At 36.8% G+C, this 15,147-nt stretch overlaps 1 protein-coding gene across 1 annotated transcript in view; it reads left to right on the top strand.

Annotated features, from left to right (window-relative positions):
* Positions 1-15,147, top strand: part of ATR (ATR serine/threonine kinase) — a 99,605-nt gene that overhangs the window by 54,920 nt on the left and 29,538 nt on the right. Inside the window, exons 27-32 of the mRNA XM_042955514.1 lie at positions 666-876; positions 3,805-3,983; positions 7,393-7,557; positions 8,604-8,695; positions 14,071-14,162; positions 14,389-14,566. Coding sequence (XP_042811448.1) covers positions 666-876; positions 3,805-3,983; positions 7,393-7,557; positions 8,604-8,695; positions 14,071-14,162; positions 14,389-14,566 — 917 coding nt within the window. The remainder of the gene's footprint in view (positions 1-665; positions 877-3,804; positions 3,984-7,392; positions 7,558-8,603; positions 8,696-14,070; positions 14,163-14,388; positions 14,567-15,147) is intronic.

The raw sequence follows: 15,147 nt of genomic DNA on the forward strand, positions 1-15,147 counted from the left end.
GGTTTACATACAATATCCAGTGCTCATCTCAACAAGTGCCCTCCTCAATGCCCATCACCCACTTTCCTCTCTCCCCCACCCCCCATCAACCCTCAGTTTGTTCTCAGTATTTAAGAGTCTCTTATGGTTTGCCTCCTTCCCTCTCTGTAACTCCCCCCCCCCCCCCCCCGCCGCTTCCCCTCCCCCTGGTCTTCTATTAAGTTTCTCAGGATCCACATAAGAGTGGTTTTGGTTTTCTTTTATGGCATCATTGTAGATAATTGTTCTGTAACTTGCTTGTTTTCTTTTTTTATTTACCAATATATATTTATTGAACCACCCTTTTTAAAATTAATGCTGTATAATAATAGTACTTCCATTTTATACTTGTACCATTGTTTATTGCCATAATAATGATTATTTCCAAGTTTTTGTTTTTACAATGCCATGGTGAGCATTATGGCAGTTCTTACTTGTGAAAGAGTTTTGTGTATGTGTGTTGAGGGTATATTCCAAAAAATAGAATTGTTGGGTTATATGGTAGGTACATTTAAAATTTTATTAGAGACTATAAAATTACCAATACTGACTTACAGTTGCCTTAGAGTACTTTGTCTTATCAGTTAGATAGTAGTAAAATGATAGTATATACACCTATTATTAACCATAAAATGAGTTCTTCTTAGGTTTATGCAGAAATTATGGCAGTTCTAAAGCATGATGATCAGCATACCATAAATACCCAAGACAGTGCATCTGATCTGTGTCAACTCAGTACACAGACTGTGTTCTCCATGCTTGACCATCTCACACAATGGGCAAGACACAAATTTCAGGCACTGAATGCAGAGAAATTTCCACAAAGCAAATCAAACAGAGATAAGGTAGACTCAATAGGTGAGTCATAACATGTGTTTATTTTATTCACTTAATTATTAACCAATTAACTCCTTCCTGTATCAGTTCTTTAATTTAAGCATTAGCTTTTTAAAGACCTGTGTTTTCTTGTACACCTTTTTTCATCCTAAGGTAGCCTTTTCACTGAGAAAAAGAGAATTTATAGTCAGAAAACCTCTTTAAATTCTACTCTCACTTCCTTAGAAAGACACGTGCCTAATTTTTCATTGTATAATATAGGATTAATATTATCTCATTTAGAAGACTGAGGATTAAATGAAATGATGAATGTATGTATTGTACACTGTGAAATAAATGACGTGTTAATATTGCTAGTAACTGACTCCTCACTGCTAACCCATTTACTCTGTCTTCTCAGTGTATTGGGTGTATTTACTCTGTGTCCCTTCAGTGTACTGTGTATGTATACACATACATATATATACATACACATATACATACATGTACGTATATGTGGTAAAGTGTTTGTTATCCTTTTTCACTTGTGAAATACTCTTTGCAGTTTTTTTCACATGTTTTAAATTTCAAGAGAGATTTAATTTCATTTTATGGCCTATTTCTGTTTTCCATTTTTTATTCATTTCATTCATTTTATTTTTTTGTTTTTCCTGTCTCTGGTAGTGTTTGGTATTCAGCAAACTCTCCAAATATGCTTGATACACATTACTACATCACACCCTGCTATACCAAACATGTGCAGTTTTTTCCCTGTGATATTACAGCTCCCACTAAGGTGGAATTTCATTAGAGTTAAAAATAACACCTACCCCTAGGATAGAAGCATTTGCTGAGAAGAATTAGATTCATTCTACTTCTGAATACCTCAGCAATTTTAATAGAAATGTCATGTTTTACCTCCTACATTTTGAGGTTAATTGAAAAAATTGACCAACAGTCCTTAAAGAGACCTTCACTTATGCAGTCCTCAGTTTGTGAGCATCTCCCTCTTGTTCATATACCTGTGGAAACCACGTACATTCCTGTTGTTAAGCACAAGAATTTGTTATTTTTCTAACAGTTTTTGGACTTTCAAACAAATATCTGTGGGATTGTTTCTCTGAGGACTATGGCTAGTTATTAATATATTTTCCATTGTTTTTTTTTTTTTTTTTTTAATTTTTTAACGTTTATTTATTTTTGAGACAGAGAGAGACAGAGCATGAATGGGGGAGGGGCAGAGAGAGAGGGAGACACAGAATCAGAAGCAGGCTCCAGTCTCTGAGCCATCAGCCCAGAGCCCGATGCGGGGCTCGAACTCACGGACCGCGAGATCGTGACCTGAGCTGAAGTCGGACGCTTAACCGACTGAGCCACCCAGGCGCCCCTATTTTCCATTGGTTTAACAGTTACGTGTTCATTCCTGTTTCTGCACATGAAAATGTCACTGGAAAACTAAGTCTGAACTTTATCACTATTCCTACTAACATTGCAAGGGAAATACTAGCTTTTAAGAATAACATTTGTAATGGTTCAAAGTACAATATCTTTGGAGTCCCTGGGTGGCTCAGTCAGTTAAGCATGCGACTCTTGATTTTGACTCAGGTCATGATCTTGTGGTCATGAGATTAAGCCCCCATGTAGCACTGGGTACTGGACTTGGAGCCTGCTTAAGATTCTCTCTCTCTCTCTCTCTCTCTCTCTCTCTCTCTCTCTCTCTCTCTCCCCCTCTCTCCCTCTCTCCCTCCCCTCCCTCCCTCCCTCTCTCTCTCTCTCTCTCTCTCTCTCTCTCTCTGTCCCCCCCCCTTTCCCCCCGCCCCTCCCCCCCAAAACAAAAACAAAAGTACAATATTTTTAACATCTCTCATAATTTGAATGATCTACAGATTTTGATGGAATCAAGGACTTATTTTACGTATAACTTCTTTTAATTCACCATCTTGATTCTCTGAATTTTGAAGAAATTTATAAGTGTTAAAGTGTTTTACTTTGAATTTTCATTAAAGTAGTTGCTGTTGTATACATGGCAACATAGGAAAAAATAGCCTGTTAACAATTCTAAACTTTATTTTTTTTCCCAATATATGAAATTTATTGTCAAATTGGTTTCCATACAACACCCAGTGCTCATCCCAAAAGGTGCCCTCCTCAATACCCATCACCCACCTTCCCCTCCCTCCCACCCCAACAATTCTAAACTTTAAAAAGAAAGCTATTTCTATAATTCTGCTGTTTCCCTACTGTTATACACTATTAGTGGTTTTATAATTATCATTAATAAATAACTCATTTTTGTATCTTTTGTATCATCTTTGTATCTTTTCAGTATTTAGTACATTTGTTTAGTTTTTTGGGTTTTTTTAAGTTTTATTTAAATTCCAGTTACAACATACAAGGTAATATTAGTTTCAGGTGTACAGTAGAGTGATACAATACCTCCATACATTGGTGCTCATCATAAGTGCACTCCTTAATCTTCATCACCTCTTTCACCCATCACCGTCTCACCTCCTCTCTAGTAACCATCAGATTCTTCTCTATAGTTAGGAGTTTGTTTTGTGGTTTGCCTCTCTTTTTTTTTGTCCTTTGCTCATTTCTTTTGTTTCTTAAATTCCACATATGAATGAAATCATAGGGTATAATACAGATTTACATTTAATCCTCACAACAACATTGTAAAGAAGGAAGGACAATTCTAATATTTCCCTTATACATATGGGGAAATAGAAGCTCAAATAAGTTAAATAACTGTCCAAGGTAAGGTAAGAAATAATGGTGGGAGTTGGAGCAAGAATCCTTTGAGCAATCATCCTACTGGTAGATACATTCTAAGCATGATATTCTTAATACATTTCTGTTAACTTATTTAGTGAATGAAATTGAATTTAAAATGAATAAATAGGAATTTAAATCGACACTTTTAAAATTTCATGTTATAAGTCTTTACTCAATTGTCTTTTTATAATCTAGTATCTACTGCGGATTATGAAGACTATCAGAGTGTAACTCGTTTTCTAGACCTCATACCTCAGGATACTCTGGCAGTAGCTTCCTTTCGCTCCAAAGCATATACACGAGCTGTAATGCACTTTGAATCATTTATTACAGAAAAGAAACAAAATATTCAGGAGCATCTTGGATTTTTACAGGTTTGAAATTAATACATTAAACTTAATGTTGTTTAATATTGCTGATCTTTTATGTTTATATCATTCATTTTATTGAACATTTTATTGAGTGTTTTAGATGCTGTGCTAGGTACTAGATATTTATAAGCACTTTAGAAACTTGCGGATTAGTGGGGAGAGATAAACATCAGTTTGGTGTAATACTAGATGTGCCCTGAGGAAAGGCACTTATGTGTGGGGTGGGGCGGGGTGGGAGATGGAAATATGTGAGCAAGGAATTAGTACAGGCTCTTTGGAGATCTTGTCTCAGCTGGGTCTTAAAGAATGGATGGTAGATATGTAAAAGAAGGGGTCAAGATATTTCAAACAGAGGCATCCATATGGAGTTGGCAAAAGTGTGGAGTTGGGAAAGAACGTGGTGTATGGTAAAGAGTAAAGTGTCAGTTTGGGAATGGCAGAAGAACGATAAAGATTTGGGCAGAGGAAAGATAAAACATAGAGGACCTTTTAAGTTGTCCAAAATTCTTAGGTGATTTGAACCAGGGAAGTGCAATGGAAGAAATGACTATGGCATTCATGGAGGGAGGGTTTGAAAGAGCCATGATGCAACGGAAGCAAGCCATTGTTATTCTCATGAGAAATGTGGGCCTGAATTTGGGGGTGAGTGGGAAGGGGGATGTGCTGGTTGTAACAGGAATTGGGCATGACAGTGCTAGTGAAATAATGGTTTAGGTGATAAAATTTTGATTGTGTAGGGAAAGGGGAGAAAAAAGGCAGATGGGGCTAAAAAGGCAGTGGGATTAAAAAAGAGGCCAAAATGAGGGGCACCTGGGTGGCTCAGTATGTTGAGCATCTGACTCTTGATTTTGGCTCAGGTCATGAGCCCAAGGTAATGGGATCCAGCCCCATGTCAGGCTCCATGCTGAACATGGAGCCTGCTTGGGATTCTCTCTCTCTGCATCTCTCCCCTGCTCATGCTCTCTCTCTCTCCCTGTTAAAAAAAAAAAAAAAAAAAGTCAAAATTGATAGACTTTTTTCAAGTTGAAAAGCAAAAGGTAGTGAGAAAGTGAAAAATTAGTAGCTTGTAGTCTTTTTTTTTTTTAAGTTATTCATTTAAGTAATCTCCACGCCCAGCGTGGGGCTTGAACTCAAAACCCTAAGATCAAGAGTCACATGCTCCTCCAACTAAGCCAGCCAGGTACCCCAGTACTTTGTAGTATTTGGATGAATATTAGCCTCCTCCTGTCTATTTTTCTCCTTGTCTAGCTTTGAGTCTATTTTCATTATTAAATTCATTCCCTTACAAAGATGTTTAACTCCCTTGTCTTTTCACCCACTGTGTGATACTCACTTTGTAAAATACCATCCCTGGATAAACTCAAGCCATCTGCTTTCTCAGTGTCTGCATTTAAGCAATTGAACATTGCTGGAGAAAAATCACACAGTGGGTTTTGAACTACTTTTGCTTTAAGTTTATAATCTGAGATTTCAGCAGTACTCTTTAACACTGCCTTCAGTCCTGTGTTTCTTTAATAGCCTACCTTCCTGCTCTTCAAGTTATTTCTTATCTTCTCATTTCTCTGTTTCCTCACCTACTCTTAACTGGTAATCTTGCTTATTGTCATTAAGAAAATGAAGCCAGAGGCACCTGGGTGGCTCAGTCAGTTAAGCATCTGACTCTTGGTTTCAGCTTAGGTCACAATATCACTGTTTCATGAGTTTGAGTCAGAATCTGTGCTGACCTTGCCGAGCCTGCTTGGGATTCTCTCTCTCTCTTTTTCTCTTTCTGCCCCTCCCCTGCTCACGCTGTCTCTGTCTCTCTCAAAGTAAATAAATAAACTTAAAAAAAAAGAAAAGAAGATGAAGTCAGATGTCTACCAAATTTGAAAATACACTGACTTCTGCACCATAATCGTTTTTTTTTCTCTTCTGTTATTCTTGAAGAAGGATCCCTTCCTGTCAAAATTCAGTCCTTCTACTTGTGCTCTTTATTTCAGTCCTTCAGATATTCCTGCTTTCTCTAAAATCAGTAATTTATCTTCCTCAACCCGAGTATATAGACATGCTCTGGTATCTTCCCTTAATTTTTTTTTTCCTCACACGCCTACAAGTGACGCCTACAAGAGAGGGGGAGGGACAGAAACAGAGGGAGACAGAGAATCTTAAGCAGTCTTCACTCCCAGCCCTAGACAGAGCTTGATCTCACAACCATGAGCCAAAATCGAGAATCAGATGATTGACTGAGCCACCCAGGCGCCCCCAACTTAATTTTTAATAATTCCCTTGGTCTTACATTCCCCTTCAGATACTTCCCATCTCTCTGTTTCTCTACATAGCCAGTTTTAAAAGAACTGTTTATCTTCCCTGTAGTTACTTTACTTTCCATTCATTTTTTGACCATCCCAACATGACTTCTATCTCCATTCCACTGATAGCTACTCTTACTCAGAAAATCAGTGGCCTCTATATTGCCAAATCCAATAAATGCTTCTTAGTTCTCATTTTCTTAATTTCACAGAATCATTTGCTCACTCCTTTTTCATTAAGACATTTGCTTTTATTTCATGGCTTCTGGGATATCACATTGCCCAGGTTTCTTTAAACTAATCTGTTTTCTCGGGGCGCCTGGGTGGCTCAGTCGGTTGAGCTTTCGACTTCCGCTCAGGTGATGATCTCGCGGTTCGTGAATTTGAGCCTGCGTCCGGCTCTGTGCTGACAGCTCAGAGCCTGGAGCCTGCTTCAGGCTCTGTGTCTCCCTCTCTCTCTGCCCCTCCCCCGCTCATGCTCGCTTGCGTGCGCTGTCAAAAATAAATAAACGTTAAAAAAAAATGTTAAAAAAAAATTCTGCTTTCTCTTCTCAGTTTTATTTGCTAGTTCTTTGCCTAGTAATATAGTAGTACTCCCGTCTCCTACCCTGACCCTTTCTCTTCTTTCTATTCATTTCCTAGAGCATGCCATCTTTTCCCTTGCCTTTAAAGGACATCTTTGTGCTAAGTGCTCCCAAATTTTTATCTTCAACCTGAATATCTCCTTCGAACTCAGATTTGAGTCATCTCCCTATCAGTATATTAAAATACTTGTTTAAAAATTTTATAAATTTTAAAATGCAAACACTTATAAACTGTATTCAACAGAATTTATCATAAGTTGTATTTAAAGAGAGTTCAGAACCTTAAAGTTCTTTGTAACTCTCATCAATAGCAATTACTAATGTAGATTTATATTTTAAGTGGAACAAGAGTGTTAAGATAATAAAATGTCTGTAAATAAGTTTATAATTTTACTGTGAAATCTGCCTTGAAGCAAATACTTACTGCTGCTTTGAGAAAAATTCTCATGTGCTCTATTCACATAAACTGGTGGTTTTATAATTTTAGTTCCAGTTGTGTTTTTTTCTCTTATTTGATTGTTTTTTAATGGTTGAACCAAGAAATTGTATGCTGCTATGCATGAACCTGATGGGGTGGCTGGAGTAAGCGCAATTCGAAAGGCAGAACCATCTCTGAAAGAACAGATCCTTGAACATGAAAGCATTGGCTTACTGAGGGATGCCACTGCTTGTTATGACAGAGCTATTCAGCTAGAACCAGACCAGGTAAGATAATAAATGAAAGGCAACATAATGAAAAGAGCCCTGAACAAGGAACTCTGGAAACCTTTGTTTCAATACTGTCTCTACTAGTGTCTGGAAAATATTTAATCATCTCGGAGCTTGAGTTTCCTGATTGATGGAATTAGACATGTGCTAGAGGATCTCAAAAATCTCTTCCCATGCCAAATTTCTGTGACCTTAGAAATCCCCCAAATGAATGATGTGTGTTGAGGAGTATATTTATATTAATGTGTGCTCATTTGCTTTAAAATTTATACAATTTTTGTTTGCAATTAAAAGTATCAATTTGACATACATTTTTTAATAATAACAATTATTCCCTACAGTCTAGGAAACATTTTCAGATTTTACATGCCCCCTACCAGCCCTTATGAATTTCTGAAATGGTCCCTTAGAAATACTAAGCTATAATTAAAATGGGGGTGTGTTAACATATCTCCTGTTTACTGGGACAGGAAGGGAATTTAGAATTCTTGATTTATGATCTTGGCTTAGATTCTCTCTAATCTTACAGTATTGCTTTTTGTTGTATTTTACATGTTCATTTTCTCAGAAGCTCATACAGGATCCTTATTTTTCACAATCTTGTTTTCAATTTTAAAGAATATTATATAATCCTATATAACTTTTTAGTTACTACAGCCCTAAATCTATTTTAATGTTATTATGAGCTTTGAGTTTTAATTTTTGTGTGAGAAATAGTATGGTAAATAATCTTTAAACAAAATATTAAAGAGTACTCATTACATTTATATTTGATTTGCACCAAAAATTAAACCAAATCTGGAAAAAATAATAAATTCACTGTGAGAATTTTTTAGGTTGTCTGTGTATTCTTTTAATACTCACATATATTAGGACATTATTGGGGGCTTTACCATTACACCATGCAAATCAATTGCTGAACTAAGAAGAGTAGGTTTAGTGAGGCAAATAGTACTTTTTATTGAATATCAGTTAAACAGTTTTTGTTTTCCACGATATATTTGAAGTGATTATTGCTATTTTAAATATTTTTAAATTTCTAGATTATTCATTATCATGGTGTAGTGAAGTCCATGTTAGGTCTTGGACAGCTGTCTACTGTAATCACTCAGGTGAATGGAGTGCATGCTAACAGGTAATTTTTATTTTTTTATTTTTTTTAAGTTTATTTATTTTGAGAGAAAGAGTAGTGGGGAGGGTCAAGAAAGGGAGGGAGATAGACTCCAAGCAGGTTTCACGCTGTCAGTGTAGAGCCTGTTGTGGGACTTGAACCCATAATCATGACCTGAGCCGAAATCCAGAGTTGGATGCTTAACCGAATAAGTCACCCAGGCACCCCACAGGTAATATTTTTTTTAAAGAATGATTGTATTTTGGGATACCTCAGTGGCTCAGTCAGTTAAGCTTCCACCTTTGGCTCAGGTCATGATCTCGTGGTTTGTGGGTTTGGGCCCCGAGTTGGGCTCTCTGGTTTCAAGCAGAGCCCACTTTGGATCTTCAGTCACCCTTTCTCTCTGTCCCTCCCTCCCTTGTGCAGGCACGCTCATTCTCTTTCAAAAATAAATCTTAAAAAAAAAGAACGGGGGCTTCTGGGTGGCTCAGTCGGTTAAGCATCTGACTTCATCCTAGGTCATGATCTCGCCGTTCCCAAGTTTAAGCCCCGCATTGGGCTCTGTGCTGACAGCTCAGAGCCTGGAGCCTGTTTCAGATTCTGTGTCTCCCTCTCTGTCTCTGCCCCTCCTCCACTCGCACTGTCTCTATCTCTCAAAAATAAGTAAACATTAAAAAATTTTTAAAAATTGATTTTCTTTTGTTATTGTATCTGGATCAAAAAATTTTAATCAGTGAATTGAGTTGACATAACATTTAGCAAAGAAATGAAATCTTTTATGTTTTCATGGTGCTGGAGATAGGCAACAAAAACTTTTTTTTTCTACTTTGTCATAAGCTGATTTGGCACTTAACAGCTTACCTTTTTTTTGGTACCAAATGTCTTTATTTATTTTATATATACATATATATATATATTTAAATATATATATATATATATGTGTGTGTGTGTGTGTATATATATATATATATATATATATATATACTTTTTTTTTTTTTTTTTAATTTAGACCCAAGCTAGTTAACATATAGTGTAGTAATGGTTTCAGGAGTAGAATTTAGTGATTTATCACTTACGTATAGTACCCATTGCTCATTACAACAAGTGTCCTCCTTAATGCCCCTCATCCATTTAGCCCATCCCCCACCCAGCACCCCTCCAGCAACCCTCAGTTTGTTCTCTGTATTTAGGAGTCTCTTATGTTTTGTCTCCCTCTCTGTTTTTATCTTATTTTTGCTTCCCTTCCCTTATGTTCATCTGTTTTGTGTCTTAAATTCCACATATGAGTGAAATCATGATACTTGTCATTCTCTAATTTTGCTTAGCATAATACATTCTAGTTCCATTCATGTTGTGGCAAATAGCAGGATTTCATTCTTTTTGACTGCTGAGTAATACTCCGTTGTGTGTGTGTGTGTGTGTGTGTGTGTGTGTGTGTGTGTGTGTGTGTGTGTGTGTATACCACATCTTCTTTATCCATTCAGCAGTTGATGGACATTTGGGCTCTTTCCATACTTTGGCTCTTGTGCTAGTGCTGGTATAAACATTGGGGTGCATGTGCCCCTTCAAATCAGCACTTCTGTATCTCTTGGATAAATACCTAGTAGTGCAATTGCTGGGTTGTAGGGTAGTTATATTTTTAATTTTTTGAGGGACCTCCATACTGTTTTCCAGAGTGGCTGCACCAGTTTGCATTCCCACCAGCAGTGTAAAAGGGATCCTCTTTCTCCACATCCTTGCCAACATCTATTGTTGCCGGAGTTGTTAACTTTAGCTATTCTGACAGGTGTGAGGTGGTATCTCATTGTGGCTTTGATTTGTATTTCCCTCATGATGATGAGTTATGTTGAGCATTTTTTTCATGTGTCTTAACAGCTTATCTTCTGTCCCAAGAGTCCTCCTTGAATTATATTTGCTTTAAGACAGAAACCTTGTAGAGCTCACCTGCTATTGGTGAGGCTCATACAAACATATCCAAAAAGTATCTAAGCTCTGTCTACATTATTAGCACCAGTTATTTTCTGTGTTGGGGAAGAGGAAATTTTGTGACTGGTTTACAGAAAACCACTCTAGACTGTCTGTGTTTTTTCCATAAAGGATTGATAAAAATGAAAGCTGCCTTCCGTTCCTAAAGAAAGTAGGTTTGTTATAGCAAGAAAATGATGCAAAAAAGTAGTATGTATGTGTGACAAAGATTAAAGCTGAATAGTTCTTCTGGTCTGGGGAGTAACTGTGGAGGTTTGTGCTGCTCTCGAAGCTGCATTGTTTGGAGAGCTAAAGTACTTATTTCTTGATATATTTGCCAGATGCCAACTGACTATTCTGGGCAGTGAGATCTGATCAAAAGGGTTGGTATCTTAGTTGATCAGAGAGCACACAGGCCACTATTTTTAGTTAGGACTGTCAAAGCAGTTCTGCTAAGTATAGTTTCTATAAATTCCCAATTGTAATTTGCAAAGACTTCAAGTCTATAATGTTTGAGAGCAGAGAAGTTCACTGTTAATCAGATGGTTTCACAGTAATGAAATTTATGAAACAAGGGAAGAAACTTTGCAGAAGCAGATAAAGAATGGTTGTATGTTTTAGATGTTTCTCTAAATTAGTTGAAAGACTTGACAAGTAAAGTAATTTGGGAAGGTTCGTCATGGCTCAAACCTAGGTGTCAAGGTTCGTTATTACACATGCTGTAGAGTTAGACTCCTCTTCTCTTTGGATGTGGGATACATAGAGGCTTCTGATCTATCATATATAGACAACAAACAGAGTTGATAGAGGGAAGGGGTGGGGGATGGGCTAGATGTGTGATGGGTATTAAGGAAGGCCCTTGTTATGATGAACAGTGGGTATTGTATGTAACTGTTGAATCACTGAATTCTACTCCTGAAACCAATATTGCCCTATATGTTAACTAACTAGAATTTATTTATTTTAATGTTTATTTATTTTTGAGAGACAGAGCTCAATCAGGGTAAGGGCAGAGAGAGAGGGAGACACAGAATCCGAAGCAGGCTCCAGGCTCTGAGCTGTCAGCACAGAGCCCGAACAAGGCTCGAACCCACAGAACCATGATACCATGACCTGAGTTGAAGTTGAACCCCTAACCGACTGAGCCACCCAGGCGCCCCATCTAACTAGAATTTAAATAAAAATTTGGAAGAAAAAAAAAGATTGCTCTATCATATTGGAGCAAGTGGTCATAGAGAGGATGTGTTTTCTTTGGGGAGAATATTTGCATTTTTTTAAAAAGTTTTATTTATTTATTTAGAGAGTGTATGTGTAATAAGGGGAGGAGCAGAGAGAGAGAATCCCAAGCAGGCTCCATATTGCCAGTACAGAGTCCAATGCAGGGCCCATGAACCTGAGTGGAGATCAAGAGTCAGATGCTCAACTGATGGAGCCACCCAGGCTCCCCAAGAATATTTGCATTTAAACAAATATTCCTCCAAAATTATTGAATGTACTTGACCTACACAATTACTCTTTTTAGTGAACCTATTTATCGGGATAAGTTCTCACAGCCTGGTCCTCATTACCTTTTGGTACTTCTTGGTATAATACTTGGTATGACACATCCCCTCTAGATAGCAAATCCTGCTAATTCTACTCAGATTTTGATCTTAAAATTTTGATATTTTAGCATCTGGTGATAAGCTTGTAAAGTTATTTACAACTGGACTTTTTGAAAACTACATTTCTTTTTTTTAATATTATTTTTAAGTAACTTCTATGCCCAACGTGGTGCTCAAATTCATGACCCTGAGATTGGGAGTCACATGCTCTACTGACTGAGCCAGCAAGGTGCCCCAAACTACATTCTATTGTATTTCTTTTAGCCTTGTTCTAAATTGTTTTTGGTGGAGTTTGTATTTAGAAATTAGAGGATGTTCCATATTTATACTGCTATTTTAGATTTTTTTTAATAAAAAAATCACTGTTTTACATTTTTTAAATGTATTTTTACTACAGAAAGAGCAAGGAGGGCTTTTTATGGCATTGATCCTAACCTCTCTGATTCTGTTACCTTATTTATACTATGAGAATATGTGTGCCTTTCTGTGTTGTTAGATAATTAAATGGAAAAATGTGCTCAGTGCAGGGTCTAGCATATATCAGATATTCAAATGGTATGATAAATAAAGAGGAAATATGGGGGTGCCTGGGTGGCTCAGTTGGTTAAGCTGACAGCTCAGAGCCTGGATCCTGCTTTGGATTCTGTGTCTCTCTCTGCCCCTCACCCACTCACACTCTGTCTCTCTTTTTCTCAAAAATAAATAAACATTATTAAAGAGGAAATATTGGGAAAGTCTAGCTTCTATATAGTTATGATCCAAAATATCATTATCTATCTTAGTGTCATATAAGTAGAATGTTTAGAAAAAATAATTACCTATATCATACTTGTTTTACAAATCCAAATTTTTTTTAAATGTTATTTATTTTGAGAGAGAGGGGGAGAATAACTCATGAACTGTGAGATCATGAGTCTGAGCTGAAATCAAGAGTCAGACACTTAACTGACCAAGCCACCCAGGCACCTCTACAAATCCAAATTTTAAAGTAACTCAAAATAGTTTAAGAATAGATATATAATTTAAGTAGCTTATTTCATATCCTTTGTTATGCCATTGACACGTCATTTGTAACTTTCTTAAGCCCTTTTATTGAGTGACCTTATGCACCCTGAGCTGCTCCTGACCTAGTACCCACAAGCTCCTCTATTTTTGCCTTAAACTTAATTCAAAATCCCAAGTTCTTAGAATTGCTTACCTCTGAATGTGTATATGTTCAGTTGGCTCTTTTTCCCCCCTGCCCTTTGTTCAATTTAAGCACACAGCTAATCTTAAAACTGCACTTTGTAATTATCCAGGCATTAATTCTGTTCTAATATATGGCGCAATTTAATTTGTTGGTCAATGGCATTTTTAAATTGCCCCTTTAGAAGTAATTATTGAGGGGCGCCTGGGTGGCTCAGTCCATTTAGCATCCAACTCTTGATTTCGGGTCAGGTCATGATCTCACGGTTTGTGAGTTTGAGCCCCACAGCGGGCTCTGCACTGAAAGAATTCTGACAGTGCAGAGTCTGCTTGAGATTCTGTCTCTCTCTCTCTCTCTCTCTCTCTCTCTCTCTGCTCTTCCCAACTTTCTCTCTCTTCCTCTCAAAATAAATAAATATACTTGAAAAAAAGAACAAGAAGTAATTATTGCAAAAATGTTTTTTAGGGGAATGGAAACATTAAAAATCAAGGGTTTTTTTTTGAGTAGAGATTATCATTTTGTATTTAAGTACAAAGTACAACACAATACAAATACAGTAAATAGAATAAATAGAGTAAAACAATGAAAAAATCTCTAAATGCCACTTTAAATAAAGTTTAGTTGATACTGGCTTCTTTTAATAGGTCTGAATGGACAGATGAATTAAACACATACAGAGTGGAAGCAGCTTGGAAATTGTCACAGTGGGATTTGGTGGAAAACTATTTGGCAGCAGGTAAAATTACTTCTTAAAGTATAAGCAGTTTTAATACACTATAAATATTCAGACTTAAGTAGCTGAGTACCATCTATAATTAATCTTTCAGCTTGTTTTATAATTGCCTTCTTGTTCAAAGTAGAATGAAACCATCTGTTCAGTATTTCTGCTGACCATTTTACACATGAAGTAAACCTTGTTTTGGGGCCCCATGGCATTCCTTGACTCTACATTTATTTTTCAGATGGGAAATCTACAACATGGAGTGTCAGACTGGGACAGCTATTATTATCAGCCAAAAAAAGAGATGTCACAGCTTTTTATGACACACTGAAACTAGTGAGAGCAGAACAAATTGTACCTCTTTCAGCTGCAAGCTTTGAAAGAGGCTCTTATCAACGAGGATATGAATATATTGTGAGGTATTTGTGGGGGAGGGTCCATTTTATATTCCTGGTTTGTAAGTGTCTTTTGATAGATTTGGAATGTTTTGATTAGTAAATAACTGATGGTATGTTTGGTATCATGTGTATCTACATACAATGGCTCTTTCACTCCTTTATCTTATGGTTACCCTATAGTTTTTTTGTTTTGGTTGGTTTTGGTTTGATTTTTTTTTTTTTTTTTTTTTTTTTTTTAAGTAATCTCTGTGCCCAACATGGAGCTTGAACTCATGGCCTTGAGATCAAGAGTCACATGCTTTACCACCTGAGCCAGCCAGGCACCCCTCACCCTATAATTTTTTTTTTTTAATGTTCTAATGTATATCCTTTTCATTGGAAAAGCAATTACGAGATTTCTAAAAATAAGAAAAACATATTTGTCCTGTTGTAATGTCATATTGTCTAGACATTTACTGTGCCTGGCACTTTGGTGCTCAGTACTTGTTAGTTTCCTCTTCTTCTCACTTAGAAATACATTTGACATTTCCCTCCCCCAAAATGTAGGCCTTACACTATGAGGAAGGAAAATTAACTTTTAGAGGTAAGGAAGAAAATGATGG

This window comes from Panthera leo, chromosome C2, assembly GCF_018350215.1.
Source record: "Panthera leo isolate Ple1 chromosome C2, P.leo_Ple1_pat1.1, whole genome shotgun sequence".
In the NCBI taxonomy this organism is placed as follows: Eukaryota; Metazoa; Chordata; class Mammalia; order Carnivora; family Felidae; genus Panthera; species Panthera leo.